Source organism: Brachyistius frenatus, unplaced genomic scaffold (genome assembly GCF_029030835.1).
Source record: "Brachyistius frenatus isolate BFR_SWC_R1_liver_20210118 unplaced genomic scaffold, ASM2903083v1 Contig_3, whole genome shotgun sequence".
In the NCBI taxonomy this organism is placed as follows: domain Eukaryota; kingdom Metazoa; phylum Chordata; class Actinopteri; family Embiotocidae; genus Brachyistius; species Brachyistius frenatus.
The window spans coordinates 3431599-3453047 of record NW_027210602.1 but is presented as its reverse complement, the minus strand read 5'-3'; the positions used below and the strand labels follow the sequence as shown (position 1 = coordinate 3453047).

At 39.7% G+C, this 21449-nt stretch overlaps 3 protein-coding genes across 5 annotated transcripts in view; 1 reads left to right on the top strand and 2 right to left on the bottom strand.

Moving 5' to 3' along the window:
- Positions 1-21449, bottom strand: part of LOC138623814 (ER degradation-enhancing alpha-mannosidase-like protein 3) — a 131553-nt gene that overhangs the window by 9917 nt on the left and 100187 nt on the right. Inside the window, exons 2-4 of one of the 3 annotated variants that reach the window (XM_069703547.1) lie at positions 2355-3095; positions 2150-2195; positions 1263-1363 (exon numbers count right to left, since the gene is read on the bottom strand). In XM_069703547.1, the coding sequence (XP_069559648.1) occupies positions 1263-1363; positions 2150-2195; positions 2355-2518 (311 nt within the window). In that variant the 5' untranslated portion in view covers positions 2519-3095. Of the gene's footprint in view, positions 1-1262; positions 1364-1895; positions 2196-2354; positions 3439-21449 lie in introns of those variants that run through there. The other 2 variants (XM_069703557.1, XM_069703565.1) reach the window with 2 other exon arrangements.
- On the top strand, positions 4597-9639 carry anxa3b (annexin A3b). Its single transcript, XM_069703591.1, has 14 exons — positions 4597-4687; positions 5076-5115; positions 5236-5283; positions 5532-5619; positions 5808-5902; positions 6027-6140; positions 6444-6534; positions 6676-6755; positions 6996-7052; positions 7533-7626; positions 8275-8370; positions 8477-8535; positions 8927-9049; positions 9266-9639. The coding sequence occupies exons 2-14, from the start codon at positions 5104-5106 to the stop codon at positions 9323-9325; spliced, it is 1017 nt and encodes a 338-aa protein (XP_069559692.1). The 5' UTR covers positions 4597-4687; positions 5076-5103; the 3' UTR covers positions 9326-9639.
- rcl1 (RNA terminal phosphate cyclase-like 1) lies at positions 9760-21220 on the bottom strand. The gene is made up of 9 exons (XM_069703578.1): positions 20977-21220; positions 20446-20517; positions 19370-19545; positions 18622-18696; positions 17268-17392; positions 16649-16774; positions 16377-16533; positions 11719-11822; positions 9760-9928 (listed from the first exon to the last, which is right to left on the bottom strand). The coding sequence occupies exons 1-9, from the start codon at positions 21107-21109 to the stop codon at positions 9775-9777; spliced, it is 1122 nt and encodes a 373-aa protein (XP_069559679.1). The 5' UTR covers positions 21110-21220; the 3' UTR covers positions 9760-9774.

Below are 21449 nucleotides of genomic sequence, written 5' to 3'. Positions count from 1 at the left end.
TCATTGTACCGTTAAATCCATGCTTTATTGCTTTCATGTAGATTTTATTTATTTAGATTAGCATTTAGTTCATGAATATCTGAGAAACTAGGGCATCTACATTTGGACTGTTTGGCATAGTATAGCAAGCAGTAATTACTGACTCCCCGTCTTCTCTGAAGGAGGAAAATATTTTCCAGGAAGAGAATACACACATGGATTTCCCCTTTTTTGAGTTTGTTCCACATTCCCTCACATTTTGCAGTAGTATAAAAAATGTATGATAGTGTAATTACAAAACATGTTTGAGCTCAAGCTCAAACGTTTTCTGTCTCAGTTTAATACTTTCTTTTATTAGATGTAGTGCTGCAACGAAAAGTTGAATAATTGATTGACAGAAAATTATTTACCTATTTTGACAATTTGTTTAGAGTCTCTTTTAAAAAAAATGAAATTATGGTAAAATTCTGTGATTTTATGGGAATGAATTGAAATTTTGGTCGGGAAAATCAAGACATTTTTGGCTGCATCATGGGCTGTGGCAGTGATCGACATTTTAAAGACCAAAATTGCTCATAAATTTTGTAAGAAAATGAGATTGAGTTAGTTTTTATCCAACGACCGTCACTCTGGATAACACGTAACATCTTCAACATCACTGGACGTTTTGCACTACACCCAACTGCATCAGCACCATTTGCACAAAGTGCAATTGCACCATTGTTTAGGTGTATATATGTATATATTTCTTTCTTAGCTGTATATATGTCTATTTAGGTTTTATATGTCTATTTATGTGTTTGTGTTTTTTGTACGCTGAGAGAGAAGTTACAACCGGAGTCAAATTCCTTGTATGTGTAAACATACCTGGCGGATAAAGCTGATTCTGATTCTGATTCTAATTGATAATGAAAACAGACGTTACTTGTAGTCCTGTTTAGACGACATATTTAGATGAGAGTGTTCTAAAATGTGGAAAATGCGGAAAGTGGATTTATTTAGGATTTTATTCATTCTTTGACTACAATCAAAAAGTTACAATCAGCAAGGCAGGAGTTTGAAAAATAACTGCTTTTTCAAGTAATACTCTGCTCTAGCATAGCATTCAGCCAGTTTCTGTACAGACTTTTAAAAAGTGCATATGGCTTTAATCTGACGTGACATAAACTGGCTGATTAAAAATACATGGCTTGTTCACTTGAGGGAATTTCACTGTTGCAGCTGCGTAAACCTCACTGCAACGACATTTGTACGCTTCAAATGTCAGTGGATGATGAACTTACTTCCCCAAGGAGTCATCTATGTCCCCTCTGTTGGGCTCCTGGCCACGCACTCTCCCTCTGCAGCTTAGAGGCATCAGCTCATCTGCTGGATAGGCATATTTCTGCAACAGAAACAACTGTCAGTGTCTTTAGGCTTTAACAGTCTCACAGTAAATGTGTCATTAAGGTAGAATGAATGGATCTCAGTAGCTTATCTAACTCCTGCATCACAAGAGGAACTGTTTGTTTCTCACTTACCATCCCCCCTCCCCCCCCCAAATTTCTCCAACTAATATTCCAGCTATTCTAGGGCTGAACTTGATAAATTCTCAACATTTTGACTAAAGGATATACTTGGTTAAATCAAAAACTATAATAATCTCACCTGTTTGTCTCACTTCTGCATCCAACAATCAATCAAATATTTCTCCAAAGCTAAAAAAAAAAAATCATCTTTCTCAACAGTGTTTCCAGCTGCCATGTTTTGTCTCAATAACATTGCAGCAGCCACTTACCCCTACCTACTGTAAGATTTTATATCTATTTATTCCAATTGTCACTTCTACCACACTCTTTGGACCATGCTTCTTCTTCTTCCATCTCTGCCACTGCCAGGTCCTGTTTTATTCAACTTATACCGACACAGCTGCTTACATGTAGAGCTCTGAGTCAAGTCACCCTCGATGACCTGATCGCATCCATACTCTGATAGCTGACCGGCCAAACCCTGCAGGTATAAATCACAGTCCCCTCTCCACCACAAAGCCCAGAGCGAGACAACCCTGTCTCTACATGTCAAGCCAGCCACTAATTCAACTTTAGTATGCAGACTCTGTGGACGCAAACATAAACATGGAGGTTATTACAACATCAATTACTACATTACTACATTAAAGTGAAATCCTTACCATGTAACTGCCATAAGCGTGATCAAACATTTCAATAATTTGGTGCCTGCAAAATAAAATTGGAAAATATAAATCAGTCAAATGAAAGATGGTGTAAGTACTGGAATCTTTTTTTTTTTTTTCTAATTATTGCAGGCGCTTCCACAGCCTTTCATTAACAAATCCACATAAGGAGTGTTTACGTGTCTTTGCAGACATGTCTCACCTGATGACAGTCTTCTCCTCCGGTGTCATGCTCTGGCTCTCTTGACATGCTGCCCAGCCAAGAAGACAGGTGATCAGGAGTGTCTTTAGCATCGTCCCTGTGCCGGTGGGGTGTCCCCGTTTCCGGCAAAGTGTATTTCCAATTCCCCCCGTGTAGTTTTGCATCAGGTCGGGCTTTAATACGGACAAACACACACACTCCTCTGCTCTTTGTCCAGCTCCCACACGAAGTCAAACAGTCCAGCAGGGACAGCTGTCCTCCTTCAGAGCCCAGGTCGTACTCATTTTAGGCAGGGGAAACAGGCAGGTGTTTCAGCTACCTCCATCTCCATATTTCCACAGTGGTTGGTCTGCAGGCTTGTCCGATCTCGTTACGACCAGCACATGTCCACAGAGCACTTTCAGGCGCATGTAAACAAAGGAGGCATCGAGCTGCAGCCGAGATGTTGACGTTAGCTTTATCGGAAAGAAACACCGACTACAAACTACTAACTAGAGAAAGTCCAAACGAGGCTCAGAGGACACTTCCCGCTGTGAAGGGAATATTAGGTAGACACCAAACTGATGCCACGGTGAGAAAGTGTGTCGCTGGCCATCACAGTGTTTGGGGAGGATCCCCCTTTTTTTTTTTTTTTTTTTGCTAGCCGAGTTGCTACTTCACCGTCGGGCAACGCTAGTTAGTGAGCTAACAGGTTTACGAGCTAAATAAAGAAAGGAAGCAAGATTAAAACACCATTTCGGTCTAAAAAAAATAAAAATAAAACAACAACCAACAACGAATAGTTCACTTGCCGTGTTAAATAGACAATGCCAACTCCCCGAGGTGTCACAACAGTGCTGCTGTCAGAGCGGACGAGCTTCGTTGCTGCGCTCAGCGCGGGGCAACGCTGCCCTGAGTTTTACCTCTCAGGCGGGCTCGTGCCACGTAAAGCAAAAATGAAACTTTACCTCATGACGACTTTCTGCTCCTCAACTAGTTATATTTATTGTTAGACGTTGAGGTCGTTCACCAGGTTGCAGATCTACAATCTAACGGACGTCGACTTGTTGCCCGAACAGAGCGGAAGGTTTCCTTGCAGGCCGTACTCAGGGTACGACAACCCGACGTGTCGTCACGAAGTGGGCGGAGTCAGGAGGCGGATTTCGCAACTTGAACTGAACCGAAACTACTTCTGGGAGGTTGTGGGACACCTGGCTGTTAAAATCTCATGCTCTTGAATGGTATTACTCTTGTATGTTCCACAAGAGAGCAGTGAAGCAGGACGTCTGTAACGACAGGAGTGGCTATATTGAGCAATTGAGCAATAATATTGAGCAATAAAAAATTTCCCCTCGGGGATTAATAAAGTATATACCTACCTACCTACCTACCCAATTATCCCTCTACAATTCTTTCAAAGTATTTCAGATTTAGGTACGGCAGGGATTCAGTGGCCTACACAGATCATACACTGTGATCTCGCAAACTTGACTTTGGACCCACTGCAGGTTTTGGTTGACTGGGTTCAGTGGTGGAAAGTACATTTGCTTCTGTTTTCCATGCTACTGACTTATTTCAAGAAGGAAATAATATTTTACTTTTTAATGCACTACTTTCATTTGATACCTGTAGCTACATCACAGTTCAAGATTGATGAAAAACATGACCGACAAATATGTATTATTGTTGTAGGTCAACTGATACAAACAGGTAAATAGAAAAACTACAAAGTAGATTTTTAGGTGATTAATATCCTCATTTAACCAGCTAAATTAATTATATTGTATATTGTGTATGCATTTTACATGTATATGTGATTTGCAAGTATATCACACATACCACATATACATGTGAAATACTACATGTGAGATGTTTGTGTAGTATACATGTATATGTGTCAATATATGTATATCAGATATATATTTAATATATAAGCATACTTAACATAGGCTACATTATATTTATAATGTTTACTATATATACATTATTCTGAAATGTGCCATTCTTGCTGTGAAGCACCTTGAGCTGCATTTCTTGTATGAAAGGTGCTATACAAATCAAATGTATTATTATTATTATTATTATTATCATTATTCTGAATAAGGAGTTGACTACTTTTAATACATGCCCACATTGAGTTTATTTTGTTATTTATGCTTATGTGGCTACTTTCTGTTGAATTGTGAGAGTATTTGTACACTATTAGTCTACCACTTTAAGGAGGAGCTGAAAACCTATGATTCAACTACCCCCAGATTAATGGGCGTTGCCTTCCCCAATTTCTCTGAAAGGTGTGGCGATTTTCAAACACTGTGAAATTCCTGCTTTGACATCAATCCCGTCCTTTAACTGAGGTAAGACGAAAGATACCGTTTTCTGACCTTTTATCACATTCTCGACTTCTTTATTCTCTGTCGTGGTGTTTCTTTTGGATGTTTTGCTCACCGGGAAGATTGCGCAGTTGCGGTCATGAAAACGTCTTCCATTGTTCTGCAACTCGCGCACAGGTGTCCGCTCGATTTTAAAGTGTCAAATCAGGGTAGTTATATTGTTGACGAAGACATTTAAGAATAATGAAATGAGTTTGTTTTTGATAACTAATGTTGATGCCAAAAGCGCGTTAAAGGAAAAGGAAACGGGCAGAGAGCAGAACCGATCAGAAGCTCCGCAGCTGCAGAAATAAACAAGAAACTGACTACAGTGGGGACACTGATACAGTTTTCTTCTTCTTCTTCTCCACAGTTTGACCCTTATCTCTACAACCACAACAATGTCTGTTTGGGTAAGTAGTTGTAGACCCTGTGTGTTATAGTCCATTTTAATCATTTTAAATTACATTGTAGCCTCAAAATATCAGAAAGTGCAGAGGATCATGAATCCTATTGGTTGCTGTGTATTGCAGGATGACTTGGACCTGCTCTTAGACTCCCCTTCCTCACTGACTGTAACAGTAAGTTGGACACACTCTTATCTTTTAGTGTGCAGGATCTGTTCATGGAGATAAGAATAAGGTAATAATTGTTACGACATAGGTTGTTACAGCTTGAATGCTGTCAAATAGGGAAGTGTAGAGTATAAAATAATGAAGCAAACCAAATACTTTATACACGTGGAAAAAGTGTTATTGTTTTACCCGTACAGTGTGGTTACCTGTGAAGAATATTGTGATGCATGAGCTTCTTTTTCTGTGTTTGTCAGTCTCATGCAAGAGGAACTGTGAAGGACAAGGCTAATTTTAAAATGGAAGAAGACGTGGCTGTGTTAAGGAAGGCCATAGAAGGGCTCGGTAAGCTGATGAGTTCCCATTATCAGTACATTTTCTTTAAATAGTACAACGTGTCAGCCAATATGTTAAGCAGGTCAACCAAAATATTACTGAATATGTTTATAATTGCGGTATAATGCAAGGTGAACTCCCTTGTTATCTATGCGCACAAGAGGATGTAAGTCTGTTTGCTGTTGTCTTCTTCACAGGTACAACAGAAAAGACACTGATTGAAGTGTTGACCCAAAGAAGCAACGCTCAGCGTCAGCTTATCGCTAAGGCTTATGAGAAAGCCACAGGAAGGGTATATGAAAGGACTTATTTTCAAATATTATTTATTTTTATTATCAGTTGTCTTTGTCACAGGCAGAGACACTGACTAAAGTGATATCCACACTGGTAGAGTAAGATGTGTGTTCCTCCATTAGGCATTAGTAGCAGACCTCGAGGGCGACACTCACGGAGACTTTGAAGACTTGTTAGTCGCCTTGGTAACAACTCCTGTCACCTACGACTGTCATGAAATCATCAAAGCTATAAAGGTGAGACTTAAGTTACTTTCAGGAAAACGTGAATATGAAGTGAGTCCCACTTCAGGCATCTGTACCGGTTTTTAAGTGCACCAGAGCTACACATTCAGTCGATGCTTTGTTTTATAGTGGGACAGTGTGCTGAAAAGTATCTAGCTTATTGTTTCAAGTAAAGTAAAATCATTACAAATACTTACTTCAAATTTGTTTACATTCATTCATTCATTTTGCCAGATATTCAGACTTGTGTGCACTTTTGTTCCAATCTATTATCATTGCGTTATTTTTCACGTGTGTAAAAACTTTCACATACAGGGTGCAGGCACCTCAGAGAGTACTCTGACAGAAATCTTTGCCTCGAGGTCCAACAGACAGATAAAGGGCATTTCTGAAGCATACCTGACAGGTAGGTAACTTTAACACAAAATGCTTGTAATTTCACTGCTGATGTAGCAACTGAAGTTACTGTAAAGTAGTTGGTAGCTGTTATTGATGTAACATGCCTCAATTGTTGTGAAACTTTGTGTATTGTGCTGTTCAATTCAAGAAACGGGAAGATCGTTGAGTCATGATCTGCAGTCGGAGGTTTCTGGAGAATACGGCAAAGCGCTGCTCATCTTGGCTGAGGTACATTGCATTTCAATGAAAACCGATGCGTTCCCAACAAATGAGAATCAGACCCGCAGCAGTACATTTATTGCAGTCAGTGAACATTCCTGCCATATCTCAAAAATGCAGGGTGCAAACACTTTGTTTTCTTCATGTCCAAATAAAAAAATGGTTTCATATTTTTGATCTACAACAGCAGCTAAATATGATGCATTTTGTTGTATTACAAAGTACAGTATGTTCTGTTTATCCTCACAGGGGAAGAGAGATGAGAGCACCAATGTGGATGCTGCCAAAGCTAAAGCAGACGCTAAGGTATACTCCCTACACTTGGATCATTCCATGTGCGGCCAACCCCCTATTTTTCCAGATTTTGCCCTCGTCTCTCTGCTCGTGTTTTTTATTGACACACAAGAGCCGCCATGAAGCCCAGTGGCTGTATCGTTCCAAATATTTCAAACACTGTGCAGCAGTTTTACTGTTGAACAATTCAGTTGTTATCTTGACATTTTTTAGCTTGACCTCGCATATTTGAAGGAGTTCAAACTCTCCCCTCAGTTAACACGCCTCACTTACTAATGCAAGCCTGAACCTGCGCTGTGCACATGCTGAACATGTCAAAATCCTCCCTTTTGTTGCGTTCAGTTGATCTGTGGCCACAGTACTACCACTGACTATAATGAGCTGTTTCTTTAAGTGATATGATGCGATTGATCTGAACTTTCCAGTTACAGTAGTTTTTGTGTTTATCTTTGTCTAAAGCTGTATATTCATACTCCTTCTCAATCCACACAGGCCTTGTATGAAGCAGGAGAGAAGAAGTGGGGAACCGATGAGGGGAGATTTATTGACATTTTGTGCCACAGGAGTATTCCCCAGCTCCGGCAAAGTAAGTTGACCTCAGACATACTATTTCCTGTAGATGACAATGTAATGTAATTAATGTAAATTCTACAGCCACAGTACTTACTTAGCAACAGTTGTGCTTTTGAGATAAATGCTAATATCAGCATCCTAAAAAAAAAAAAGCAGGCAAGTTAACTATCTTTGTTTAGCATGTTAGTTATCACTAAACATAAAGCACAGGGTGGTGGAAGTGTCATCACATTTGTAGGTATTTAGACATAAATCAAAGTACTGAACAAAGCAAAAATATGATCTTAGGATGGCGCTAAATGTGAAGTATTTTTTTGAAGGAATCATCCCTTCCACTATTTAAACCTGCGCTAACTTTTATGGGAACCCATTCAATAGATTTCAAAACGATGAAAGGCAAAACATTGGAGCGAATGATGGTACTCGAGGCAAAGTCATTCATTCAACCTCTGGGGACCATTAATTCCTGCACAAAATGGAATATAATCCATCCATTACTTGCATAGATGTTTCGTTTGACACCAAAGTGATGGACGGACCAGCAGCCCAACATCGCCAACGCAAGCGTATTGCCATTAGAATGGGCAAAATAAACAAGAAATGAAACCCGTTACACCTCCAAATGCATAGAAACATACTAATTTGTGTTTTGTTTTGGCAGCTCTGGTCGAGTACAAGAATATTAGCAAGAAGACTCTTCAGGAGAGCGTTGAGAGCGAGATGTCTGGAAACCTGGAGAAACTGCTTGTGGCTGTTGGTGAGAAAATGTCTCCATTTTTATTGTGTTGCATCTTCATGTCGTACAAATAAATTACTGCATATCCGATTCATTGCATAAAACATTCAATCATTTTTCTGTCTAGTTAAGTGTGTGAAGAATGTTCCTGCATACTTCGCTGAGTGGCTTTTCAAGAGCATGAAGGTAAGCTTTATAATTTGTCCATCTGCATTATGAGGCCCACCAGAAACAGCTGCCTCACAAAATCCCCATATTGTTTGTTTGCACCGTGTCCTTTTTTTCCAGCCACAGCGGACTGTATTGGTCACCAGTGGTGTGGAAAGGAATGTTAAGCCATGTTTTATTGCAACAGCTTTGACTTACATAGGCGACACCATTTGAAATGTGTCAACAGGCTCTAAAGCATCAGATAACAAAAAAAACATGTGAAACTGCATATTTAGAAAAAGTATTTTGTACATGTGAACAAGGGATCACAAAGGTATCTGAGGAAGAGGACACAGATTCTTCTTAATTTGATTTATTGATGATAAATGTGTGTCTTTGCTTGCATCCCAAATTGTAATTTGTCCAGGGCGCAGGGACCACTGAGTCCGTTCTGACCAGGATACTTGTCAGTCGCTCAGAAATCGATTTGTTGGACATCAGAGCAGAGTACAAGAAGCTGTTTGGATATTCCCTCTATAGCCAGTTAGAGGTCAGTGCACACACCTACAGATTCAATTTATCATCTTCATTAAATTCTACATATCAACATAAATATTTAAATGTATTGTCTGGTATTTTGTCAGGCCAAAAGGCCAGCAGCCAAGAATATTGCAGCATGGTTACCATCAGAGGATATGTGTTTGGTTTTACAAGACGTTCAAACACAGAATTAATTGCCTGCCTTTCTCTCTCCATGTTTGTGTAGTCTGAAGTGTCGGGCAGTTATGGTGACACCCTCAAACATCTATGTGGCCAAGATGACTAACTCCTCAAAAATTCTGTGCTGTGATGTGCAGTTTTACCCTACGGGCGGATGGGAAGAACTCCATCTGATGATAATGACCAATCGCTGGCCTTTCCAACAGCATCATACTGAAACTTTAAGTTGAACTTAACCCTAACGATGGCTTGAACTCACAATCCATTAATGCTTTTCATTATTTCAGTCATGTTCATTGAAGTTAAGAACAAGCTGTTATTGATGAATATGAAAACGATGTTGAATGTCCGTTTGAAAATAAAAAAATGTGTAATCCATGTGACTGATGGCTGTTAACTGTACATTTCTTACTTAATAAGTGCCTCATCTTATTACATAACGTAAACAACATATCCACAAATACCTTTTACATTTAAGAAAACAAAATACTGTTTCTTGCTATTTGATGTGAGAAAATAGAAATGAAATGACACCACAACATATGTACAAATATTTTATTTAAGGGTTTTGTTAATGTTGCTGTAGCCAACTCCAACACAAGTCATCAGGACTTTGTCTCCCCCTTTCCTCTCGTCTTCTAGCGGCTTCTGGACCTCAATCTTGAACATTATCTGGAAGAAATCTTGAATGTGTCTGAGGAACTCGATCCTGGAGAGACAGTGAGAGAGAGAGATGGGTGGAAGAGGGAGAGTGTGTCATTTTTATGTATGATTTCTCACTGAATTTCAACAGACAATAAATAGTACACACTGGGAGACCCAGAACACCTTTGTGGGCTTCATGTGACTTTGGTCATCAGTCCTGTCAGTAGTCTCTCATGCACATTACATTCAATTCTTAAAGCTAGGTGGTCAAACACAAACAGAAAATGCACTGGTTTAAGCCAAATTTCAAAGATTGTAGAGAATAAACAGGTAAATACATATTGTTGACTACCTTCAGCATTACCTGAGTAAGAGGACGACTGTATTGTGATGGCACTGCCAATCTTCAGTTATCATAGTACTGTACTTGAGAGGGACACAGCACCGGTACCATGATAACTGAAAATGGACAGTTCATAGTTGGCTCCTCACTCTCGATGACGAAGATGTCTGGAATGTAGGTGTGGTTTATTGTTTTCCCATATATATATTTTTTTTAAATTTCCCCTTTACATTTGAAATTGTTTGTTTACAAGTAATGAATGTAGTTGACGTGTCTCTCTGAACACATTGACCTTTGTATGAACAGACAATTGCAATGGAAATGACCATGAGAACACAGCTGGCCGAGTCCTGTGGTAATGCATGCTTTTAAAACCATGTAAAAAGTTTCTGAAGGAAAGAAATAAGTAATTTAAAGCTAACTGATTTCAACATACACTTATTAATTAACAACCGGTTGCATTAAAAGGTCCAGTGTGTAGGATTTAGGTGGACCTTTTGGTAGAAATGGAATATAGTATTCATCATAATGTTTTCATCTGAATATAATCCCTTGAATTTAATTGTTGTGTTTTCATTAGGTCAGAATAATCCTTTCAAGTCTACATAGAATGCAGGTCGTCTTACTCTGAACATACCGTGTTGCCCCACCATGTTTCTACGGTAGCCCAGAAGGGACAAACCAAACACTAACTCGAGAGAGGGACTTCCATGTTTTTCATGAGGTTTGGAGCTATCATCGATTTTCTTACACCCTTGGAAGGGGAGAGCAAATTGTTTTTTAGTGAGTTGCAAATCTGCTGCCTCACCACTAGATGACATTAAATCCCACACAATGCTACTTTCGAGAAAACAACAATTTATTACCTAAAATACTTAATAATTCTGATTTATGATGAGCCCATTTTCATTTTCACTTCACTTTATGTAATCATTTGACTGTCTCAGCTGTGCTCATGTCACTGGCCCCTTGTTTACTGTGAATTGAGCTGTCAGTATGCTCCTACAACAAGATACCACAGGTGCACTAGGGTCAAATTAAGTGAATATTAGTTCACACTTTTGGTATCCTTTAAAAAATTAAAATAATAAAAAAAAAAAACAGTAAAAAGAACTATGAGGCTTATGAATGACAAAGTGTTGAGTATGAATCGTCTCTGTCGTTTATTTATTTGGTCTGCACTTCATGAGCTACAGTGGGACAAGAACTTTGGAATGTTATCAGTTGCCAGAGAACTAGTAGAAGAATAACTAAATAGAAAAGTCAAGTGCGTTCTTCATTTGTCATCTTTACATTCACGTATGAATAACCCGAGGGCCTGTTTGTAAAGTTCAGTAGGCCTGGGGCTTTGTTTGTGTGTGTGTGTGTGTGTGTGTGTGTGTGTGTGTGTGTGTGTGTGTGTGTGTGTGTGTGTGTGTGTGTGTGTGTGTGTGTGTGTGTGTGTGTGTGTGTGTGTGTGTGTGTGTGTGTGTGTGTGTGTGTGTGTGAATTATTGAATGACGGTTACTTACGTGTACGGGGAGAGGGGTCCTAGCAGAACCTTCGACACGTCCTGTTGGCCAAGGGTCATCAAGAGCAACGCCAGGCTCTGATTGGATGAATCCACGCAGCCACCCTAAAACAGTGAAAGACAAGAGGCCACGTGTCTCAGCAACAAAAACAACACAGGAATACATCATGGAGGTGGAGATGTTTTTAAAGCAACCAACCCTGTGTCAGTGGGATTGACCATCTCAGGTCCACCACTGATAGACCTTGGTCCTGATCCAAATTAAAGACAAACATGTGCCCGAAGACACAAGTCTAAAATGTTTAGAAAACAGCAGTTTCGTTGTGGTTTTTCACCGAGCTGACAGATTTTATTACTTGGATGTTTTTGAAATTCACTTTTACATTTTAGTCTCACATACATTTATCTTTCTTAATGGCTGTGTACACACGATATCAGTGGCTTGTTTCCGTTTGACTATTTTTCACAAAAGTGTCTTTTCTTCGAAGATAATTTTTTTTTTTTTTTTTAAATCAAACTCATCTATTTCTCCATCTATTCTCAGTCATTCTCGTCACTTTCCTACATTGTGTTCCTCTCCTTGTTAAATGCTTCATATTCCTGCCCGCTCTGAATTTCTAGCCGTTTGCCTGATGCTCTGCATTTCTTCTAAACAGGAGATATTTAGAGGACAGAAGATCCACTCTCTCTATCTAAATGAGCACATACCTCTATGATTACTGGACAAGAGTTATGTTCAGTTGCCCAGCCTACGTGAGGAGGTCCATGCACAACTGGACACACCCAAGAGTGTGTTACAAACTGGATGAACTTTAAAATGGCAGTTTTGAAAAGTGCAACAGGCAGCTTAACATTTAACGTTTGTTTTGTGCTCGTGTGTCCCAGGGACGCAGTATTATTGCATTGTGAGAGCTTGTCAGCAGAATTATGATTCAATTACATAATCATATCACTGAAACCATGAAGAAACTATGGTGACATTGTTTTCCTTATTGTTGATGAGGCTGAGATTTTGTTAACTGCATTCCCCCTACAAGGGGATGAGATTAATCGAATTTGGTAAACACAAAAAATTAATTCAAACAAATACTTTGACTTTATGAGAAGACGTGGAGAATTACACCGCCACCACAACTACATCACAGTGTATTTCCATCATTTTGAAATTTTTGTACAAGTATTAAAAGTATATTCTACGTTTTCTTTTACCATCAATAATTGAATTTACAAATGTCCATTAGTTATTAAGTTATTCTTTTATATTCTTAACATGTAATTTCGGGATATTTTACTAAAGAAATCGCTCTTCCTTTGCCTCTAGTAAAAAAAAAAACCACCCGTGCTCATTAGGAGCTATAAAAAGTGTTGTGCCTGAGCATCTTACCTTCATTTTGTTGCCGATCTAGACTCAACGAGCTAAAAGTATTTCAATCTGTCCTTAGCAGGTTCTGCTTTTCCATTATAGTACAAACTAAGAAACATTTACCTCATTTCAAACCCCTAGTTTAAGGCACTACCTTCAAGAGACAGTTAAGATGTCCCACGAGGCCAGCAGCCAACAGCTGACCACAAGGCCTGTTGGAAAAGTCCCTTGAATCCTTTGACCAAAAGGCAATCCCCTTTGCAACAGTCAACAGAAAAACAAATAAACCAGGCGCACACACACTCAATAAACTGTATAATCGAGTGTTAACTTCCAGCCACTCAGACTTACTTCATCTAAACATGTAAATTGATTTAGAAACAAGTTTTACATTATTTACTTCTGCGGTAAACAATTCAATGTGCCAAAGACTAGTTTCCTAAGTCAAATTTGAAGTTATAAAACTGGACTCTTTCCTCAGATTCTGGATGTCTTCACACCTGATGTGTAACCACTGCTATCGTTAACCTTTATATTTGTAGCTCTCAGAAAAAGCAAACACTGGCATTGTAACTTCAAATTTATAGAGTGCACTACTTACATCAGCTTCTGTCCTGTGTTGATGTTGCTTCCAAAAACAAAATGTCCATGGTGTAACTTTGCTTTACTACTAGAAGACTGTACTGATTAACCATAAAGCAAACAGACTCACACATACAGAGCACCCAGAATCTTTGATGCGAGTCAAGCAAATCTCTGATTTTAAGAGTGAACTATTCCAAAACAAGAGTCCCACATCCATTTGACTCTGGTGTCATCCTTTCTCCTCTCAGCTCTGGAAATCCCTTTGTCCTCCTGCTTCAGTTAGGCATTAAAATCAGTTATTTAAATGTTGAGTTTCCAAAACCTTGACTGATCCCCGATCTTCCTAAACCGTTTAAATAGAAGGATTTCTTAACCTACTACCCTCCAAGGCAGCTAAAGAGAAACGTTAGCTCCGCACTTGGTTACTTGGGAGTTAGAAGATGCATCCAACAATATCCTCTTTCAGAGTTAATCAGCACTACCCTGACCAGCTAATTGGACTCACGTGGCTCCTATGAGAGAGGGCTGAGAGGCAGAGCCATGTGGAGGCTAACTCAACTCACAGAATCTCATTGTACAGATTCTGTTGAAGTGGCTTCTTTTTCCTGTGCGACACTACATGAGGTGATTTGTATCCGTGTTCAGCAACAGCCAAGTTTAGTTACTCATTCAGTTAGGACCGTCACACCGCACGGTTACAAAGTCATGGATACTTTAATTGTGACTTAGTGAGTTTTTTTTGTTGAATTATTTCTGAGTACAAAGATCTCCTCTCAAGAATTCCTAATTTTTCAAGCCTGTTTGTACAAACAGTCTTCAGATGACACGTTACCTAACCGGCAGAAACTGTATTCCCAGAATGAAACTGAGAAAGTTTAAGAATGCAGTCACTGACATTTGACCTGAACTCTCGCAGTGTTAGCTATTAGTCATTAAAATCCCCCAAAACTTGTTAAATCAATAATCTCATTTTAAAAATACCTCTTTTTGGAGAGTTCAGTTTTGTTTTTGTTGGGGCTAAAACCTTTGATTTTAACTTAAAATGGTATCTTCCTCGAATATTTCCTCATAATACTGAAATTTTTCAGGCTCCTTTAATTTCAGATACGCAAAATAATTATTACAAACTGTAGAACAACATAAATAACTGAAACTAATATCATCTAAGTTCCTGCTTGTTTTGCCATATTTAAGCTATAAATCAAATTACAATGTGGATCAGAAGTTTGACAATTTGATGCCTTTACTGTGTCTGTGCACTTCAGTTTTGTTTCTTCGTAAAAAAAAATCTAGTTTGGTCTCTTCTCAGACATTTCCGTGAAGATGCCTCAATCTAAACATGAATCACTAATATGCTTTAAAATATAGTTTTTCTTATATCACACAGGCTCTGTCTGAGCCAACAAGAAACTTCTTCTACATGCGAGCAGTACTTACTGTACATGACGGCTTTATCCAACAAGTTAAAGCATCTGTCCCAATGGAAGTGAGAACTTGTGTTTCATATAACTGTCTAAATCTAAATCGAACTTCCTTCGAGCTTTCTTCATTGTGGTCTTGCTCACAAACAGTTTCTCAGTTGAATTGCGGACTTGGGTCATTACCTGGGAATGTGGGTAAACAAGGGCAGCGAATGTCATTGGTGCATGATGGGACTCTAACGTGTCCTGGCGATGAATGTCAGGTATTCTCCAAGAATTCCGATTTTTTTTTTTTTTCAGCAACAGGCAGCGAACAGATTCTCCAGTATTCTTCAGTGTCAGGCAAAACAAGACGTGTATTAACTTCCACTGACAGGAGTTAAAGTTAAACTTTAGTATCATGTACAAATTCTCACTGCTGGTGCTGTTTGAGACACAGCAGAGGAAGCACATATCATGATTTTGAGATTTCTGTATGTTTCACATCATACAAAAACAAAAGTTCAAATCGAGTTCGATATACCGCCCCATCCAGATTGGAATGTGTTTTGTAAACTGTTGTCAGACTTGTTGGAGATGAACACGGGCACAAAACCACTCAGCCTGCTTAAATTATGCAAATCAAACAGGACAGGCTCTGTATTTTCAATGGCATTTGCTTTGTAACTCACTGAGGAGATGAAAGAGCCTTCGGTTGCCTGCAGTATTAAGGCATCTGAAGCGTAAACAAGCACAGTTGACAATAATGTTGCATGGACTTTGGTTTTCAAATCTACTCTGGTTTGATTTAAAATACACAAATTTTCAATGCTGGCTTTTTAAAATAATGAAAAACCTTTTTCATATAGCAAACCATGCCTTTATGTGGTGGATTAAAGCGGCTATGGAACATTTATGGGCACACGGCCTATTTGTGGTAGGGCAGAAAACTACCACGTTTCTGAGAATAGAATCTGTCAGTGGGACTGAAATTGGTGTATCCTATCTTTAAAGCAGCCGAGTTGAACCTGTAGGATCATTGCTGAAAGAGCGATTTTATTGTATTTTCAAATAACAGATTAGATAAACATAAGCACTTTAAAATTAATGTCCAAGACCAATTTTTATTTTTTTATGCCAGGCTGAGAAAACTGAAATCATGTATCTTTTCTTGGAAGACGAGTCTCATAATCGTGTGTGTGTGTGTGTGTGTGTGTGTGTGTGTGTGTGTGTGTGTGTGTGTGTGTGTGTGTGTGTGTGTGTGTGTGTGTGTGCGCGCGCGTTGTATTTGTTGGTCTTTCAAGTGCTTACCCGATGCACCTCCTCTAATAGCAGTTTGGCACAATTTCTGCCGAGGTCCTCCGGCAGCAAGGGGTCTCCCTGCCCCTGCGGCGTGGACGACATCTCCGCACTGAGGAAGGAGCCATTCAGTGTCTCTGCTACGAGTGTCAGACCAAAACCTGGAGACCTGTAGTTAACCAAACGGCATCTGAGTGACTATCTGTGGATAAGGCTTGAGAGACAGAGACACATACAAAATCCCAAAACCGTGGCAGCTAATACAAAAAGTATGAGTTACTCACTTGCCAGAGTTGGGTCCTTTCATATGGTCGGTATAAATGTAGATGTCTGGAAGGAACTGGTTGAGGACGCCCCTGGCTGACTCCACAATCCTGTTGGCCATCTGAGGAGAAACTCGCACAGAATATCTGTGTTTTGAATGTTAAGGACCAACAATGACCCAGACAACAGTGAGAGGTTGCATCCTAATCAATCAAACCAATGCATAAATTAAAAGCAGCAAAAACTCAAAGCATGTTATTAACATGTTTAAAAATCAAGAAAGCCTCCAGAAATTGGCATTCATCCAGTAAACAGCAACTACTTCACCTCATCAACAACATTGTGTTAATGAATTAAGACTCACACTGGAGCTGAAATAATTAGATGAGTAACTCATTAATCAACTCAATCTCAGGCAACTATTCTGATTAGCCAGTAATTTTTAAGCAAAAACTACCTCACTTAAAATTCTCCTATTGGACAAATAAATCAATAACAAAAATAATTGCCATCATAAGCCACTAATAGTTACAATGAAATACAATAGGACTGAAGTGTGAAAAGGCTCCTCATATATTCATTTCACTTTTTAGTTTTTGTACAGGTGAAGAAAGGTGACTGTGAGCCTGAGAAGGATACGCCACTCCTCTGATCCTCTTGATCTTGCCTGGATCAGTCAGTTGGACCGGCCTGATGGTCCTGCGGACGGGACATGTGAAGACCACCTCGCCACCCCCACCAGGTGCCATCCCTCTCTTCAACACCTGAGGGAGTAGCAGAAGAGATTTGAGACAAAGTAAGACACACTGGGGCTGTTTCCATTTGGCCATTTCAATCCAGACATCTGGCCCGGCCGTGAGCAGATCAAATAGTGGCCAGCTTTAGGCCGAGTGTTTCCACCCTGCATCAACATGCGTCCTGGGTGACCACTTGAGGTTGGATATCACTTCCACCGCTGTTTATGCAAATGAACACGTAGGCTACGTAAAAAAAATATACAAGTAAATAACCATAAAAACAGGAACCTGAACATGAGAACCCCAATGATTCGGGTCAGATTCATTAATTGTTCCAGCGCGTCTCTGCTGCTGTGGATCAAAGGGGGTGGCAGCTCTCACAGCTGTGCGTCTGATGTGTCAGAAATTACAGGAGATAAACTACAAGACAAACATATGCATGAGAAGGAGTTTAAGCTACAGGTAGGCCATTTAATGCGCTGTCTGTTGTAACAGTAAGTATTCACATCCTGAAACGTTCAGCTCCTTAGATTAATTAATTATTGATCCACAGTGCATCTCTGCTGCGTCTCTCCCACAGCTGTGGGTCTGATTGTGTGTCGAAAATAACATCTTAACTAAAAGAAAAAATTATAAATCAAGAGGAGGCTTTGGTGAAACAAGCGTCGTGTATGTTTTAATTCACTAATCAGCTGCTTCATAACGTCAGTTTGAAGTTTCTCCTGCTGTCAATCGGCTACAGTTCAGCTGCACTCAGCAGAATCACACAGGACATTAAATAAAAATAAAAGAAGAGCAGGCAGAGATCAGATCAGGTGAAAGACTGAATAGAGAAAAAAAAAAAAAAAATCAAAAATTAACGAACATGCTGTAACGTCACGGTAACACACCGGAGCAGCGTTTCAGATAATAACACAGGAAAGGGGAGATGCCTTTTTTTTTTTATTGATATTCACAGGATGTCAGCTGACTAGGCGGTCTTCCAATGCGTCCTCAGGATGGATTGTGTTTCCACTGCTAAACTAATGTGGACACATGGGTGCCAGGCCACCTCCGAATGTGGCCTGAACAGATCAGACCTCAATGCGTCTTGGGTGTGTTTCCACCTGTACTAATGTCCGGGTTGAAATAGCCAAATGGAAACAGGCCCACTGACTTCTTTCCACGTGCCAGCCACATATTTGAAAGCATTATCTTGAAAAAAAAAATTACAATTTTACACTGTGTTTGTCAACAGGTTACCATGATGTCCTAACCTTAAGATCAAAGCTCTCTCCATCGATCCCGAACTTCTTCATCAGAGGGAGGGCTGTGGACTTTAGCAGGTCGACCTGCGAAAGACATGGTGAGTAAATCCCGAAACACGCTTCTGTGTCTGCAGAGTGTGGAAAATGTCAACCACCTTGCAAAAGAACACCAGGCAAGAGCCTACAATAGAGCAATTCTAATCGCAGCGACAAACAGAGACGCTGTTCACTGTTTCCATGGCAACACTTCTCTCCAACGTCTCCGATTCATACATTTTGCTGCTTCCTTTTGTCTGGTTTGTTGACATTATCCACTTTGAAACAATGTAGCCCATGGCAGAGTAAAAAAAAAAAAAAAAAAAAAAAGATGATGCTGTGTCTGAGGCTGGCTTGCTATAACAACTCAAGAGGAAAAAGGATGACGCAAAAATGGGTGTTGCAAGTTTCCCAAAAAATACATATGAACTTCTGATTTGTTACTTTGAATGTCATGTTCTGAAACTCTTGCCTCAGACTCTAAAAGATATGAAGTGTACATACACTAAATCATATCTGCAACACAGTTGATCTCAACTGGCATGTGAGTGTGTGTGCACCAGAGGGCAGTATCCACATAGATTTGGGAGGTGCGCATTTAACTACACTACGCAGATTACAATATTTTTTTTTTGCAGAAGCAACGCTCAGCTCCATCCACTGTGATCGTGAGCTGGATGACTCAAAATTAGGGTGATCATATTGAAGCGCGTGTGCTCACCGTCGGGTCAATGGGGTCATTGGTGACTCCCCTCAGAGTGGCTTTCAGAGACGTCTTCATGAAAGGACCCAGCATGAGCAGGGGCTCCAGATAGTATCCAATCGACCGCTGCGGGTTACAGTCGTGTTCTATAGAGCCTCCGTACAACAAGCCGGGCTGGTAGAATAAGACGGTACCTAGTAAAGACATGCGTGTGTGGACAGTGAGTCAGTCTGCAACATAGCAGCGCAGCACTAAGGTTTATGGGGAGGGGGGAGAAAAAAAAAAAGGTAATCACAAGGAATGTTTACATTAATCACTGCAATAAACTGCAAGTTTCTTTAATCTTATAATTATATTCTTCATTATCAAAAAATAATAAATAAGCCAAATACAAAGTGACTTTAACTCCTTGCTATTTTCATTTTCACATCAAGGTTGTCTGCGTGTTGGTGTTCGCACGATGCTGAAATGTCAACACTGCCAGTTAATGTTTTTAGATAAACCACCGTGCTTGACACTGCTGCCATTTGGGTTGAGAAAAACAAAAATCAATACAGCATAGTATCAATATTTGGCATGGCAATCTTGTATTAATACGTTATTATATAAATATATTTGTCTGATGTATACCACCTTTATGACAGCCTGTGGACTTTACATTCAAATGTGATGCAATAAAAAAAAAAAAGACTGAAGTGACACAAACAGATATGTCTATTTATGTCTGTCTGTTTTTGTTTTTCCACATTGGGAGAGAGAAGTTACAGCCGGAGTCAAATTCCTTGTACGTTAACATATCTGGCCAATAAAGCTGTTTTGGAAAAAAAAAAAAAAAACCTGAATCTTTTATATATTTAGATAAAAACAGATGTTGATGAAGTTTTCTTTTAGGGACAGAATTTGCATTTGAAAAAGGTAAATACATCCATTTATGTTATCGCAATAATATCGTATTGTGTTTGATGCCATCATATCGCTGGATCTCTGGTAACCCCCCACCCCCATCCACCCCACCCCACCCCCCATCCACCCACACACACACACACACACACACACACACAGATACAGTCACACCCTAATTTTTTAACACTTACCTGTTTGGTTTATCTCTATTCTGGAGCCATTGGTCACTTTGTCTAACAGTCTGATGAAGCTGGCCTCAAAATCTAGAGAAGACAGACAGAATATAATTTCAGAAAGTCAAACCAACCATCTTCCAACAGCTTGTTTCTACAGATAAAACTCACGTTTTCTTAAATTAAAGTCAAACACGTTTTAAGTCACCAAATATTTTCGATCGGACTTTCTTTTTACATTTTTTTTTTTTTTTTGCATGCAAGTTAACAAAACACCAAAAATAAAAACAATGAGTGATCTACTCCGGGAGTTATTCCCACTCTCGCTCAAAAATATAAAGCAAACCCTCTCCGCACACTCGGTTCGAGGCTTTTGACAAGCGTATCAACGACGCGACGTGGTCGTGTAATTTTAAAATCGCATGTATTTTACATTTGCACCGCTGCCCCATCATTTCTCCACCTCTGACGCCCAGTAGTTGAACACGCTCCCAACTGCGTAACAGCTAGCTCGTTAGCCGCTGTGCTAACTGCGACGTCGCAACTCACCGCGCAGCCCCGGGTCGTCATCTTTAGACCTGATGCTCTTTATTTTCACACGTTTCCCGCTCAGCGTGGACAAAACCAGCCGCTGTCTGAAGAAATTACAGCCGTCGTAGCACAGTCCTCCCTGGCTTGCCATGTTATTGTTGTTTGTGCCTGGCGTCAGTGGGATCCACGTGTGTTTGTCCAGGAAGACGCTGGTGGGAGGCGAGATTACGGCAAAGCGTGAGGGTCAAAAATGTGTTGTTGTTTTTTTTTTGGTTTTTTTTTTCCAAGGGTGCGTTGCCACAAAGGAGTTTCTAGTTGGCACCATGTGACCAGTCATTAAAACCACATGGGCGTGGCTAAACATGTAAACAAATGGGATTACTACTACAATGTATAAGGATCGTCTCGTTTATCTTCCTTTAATATGAACTGTAGACATAAAAAAAAACAAAAAAAAAACATGTGCATGAAAGTGAACTGTCATTTTCAAA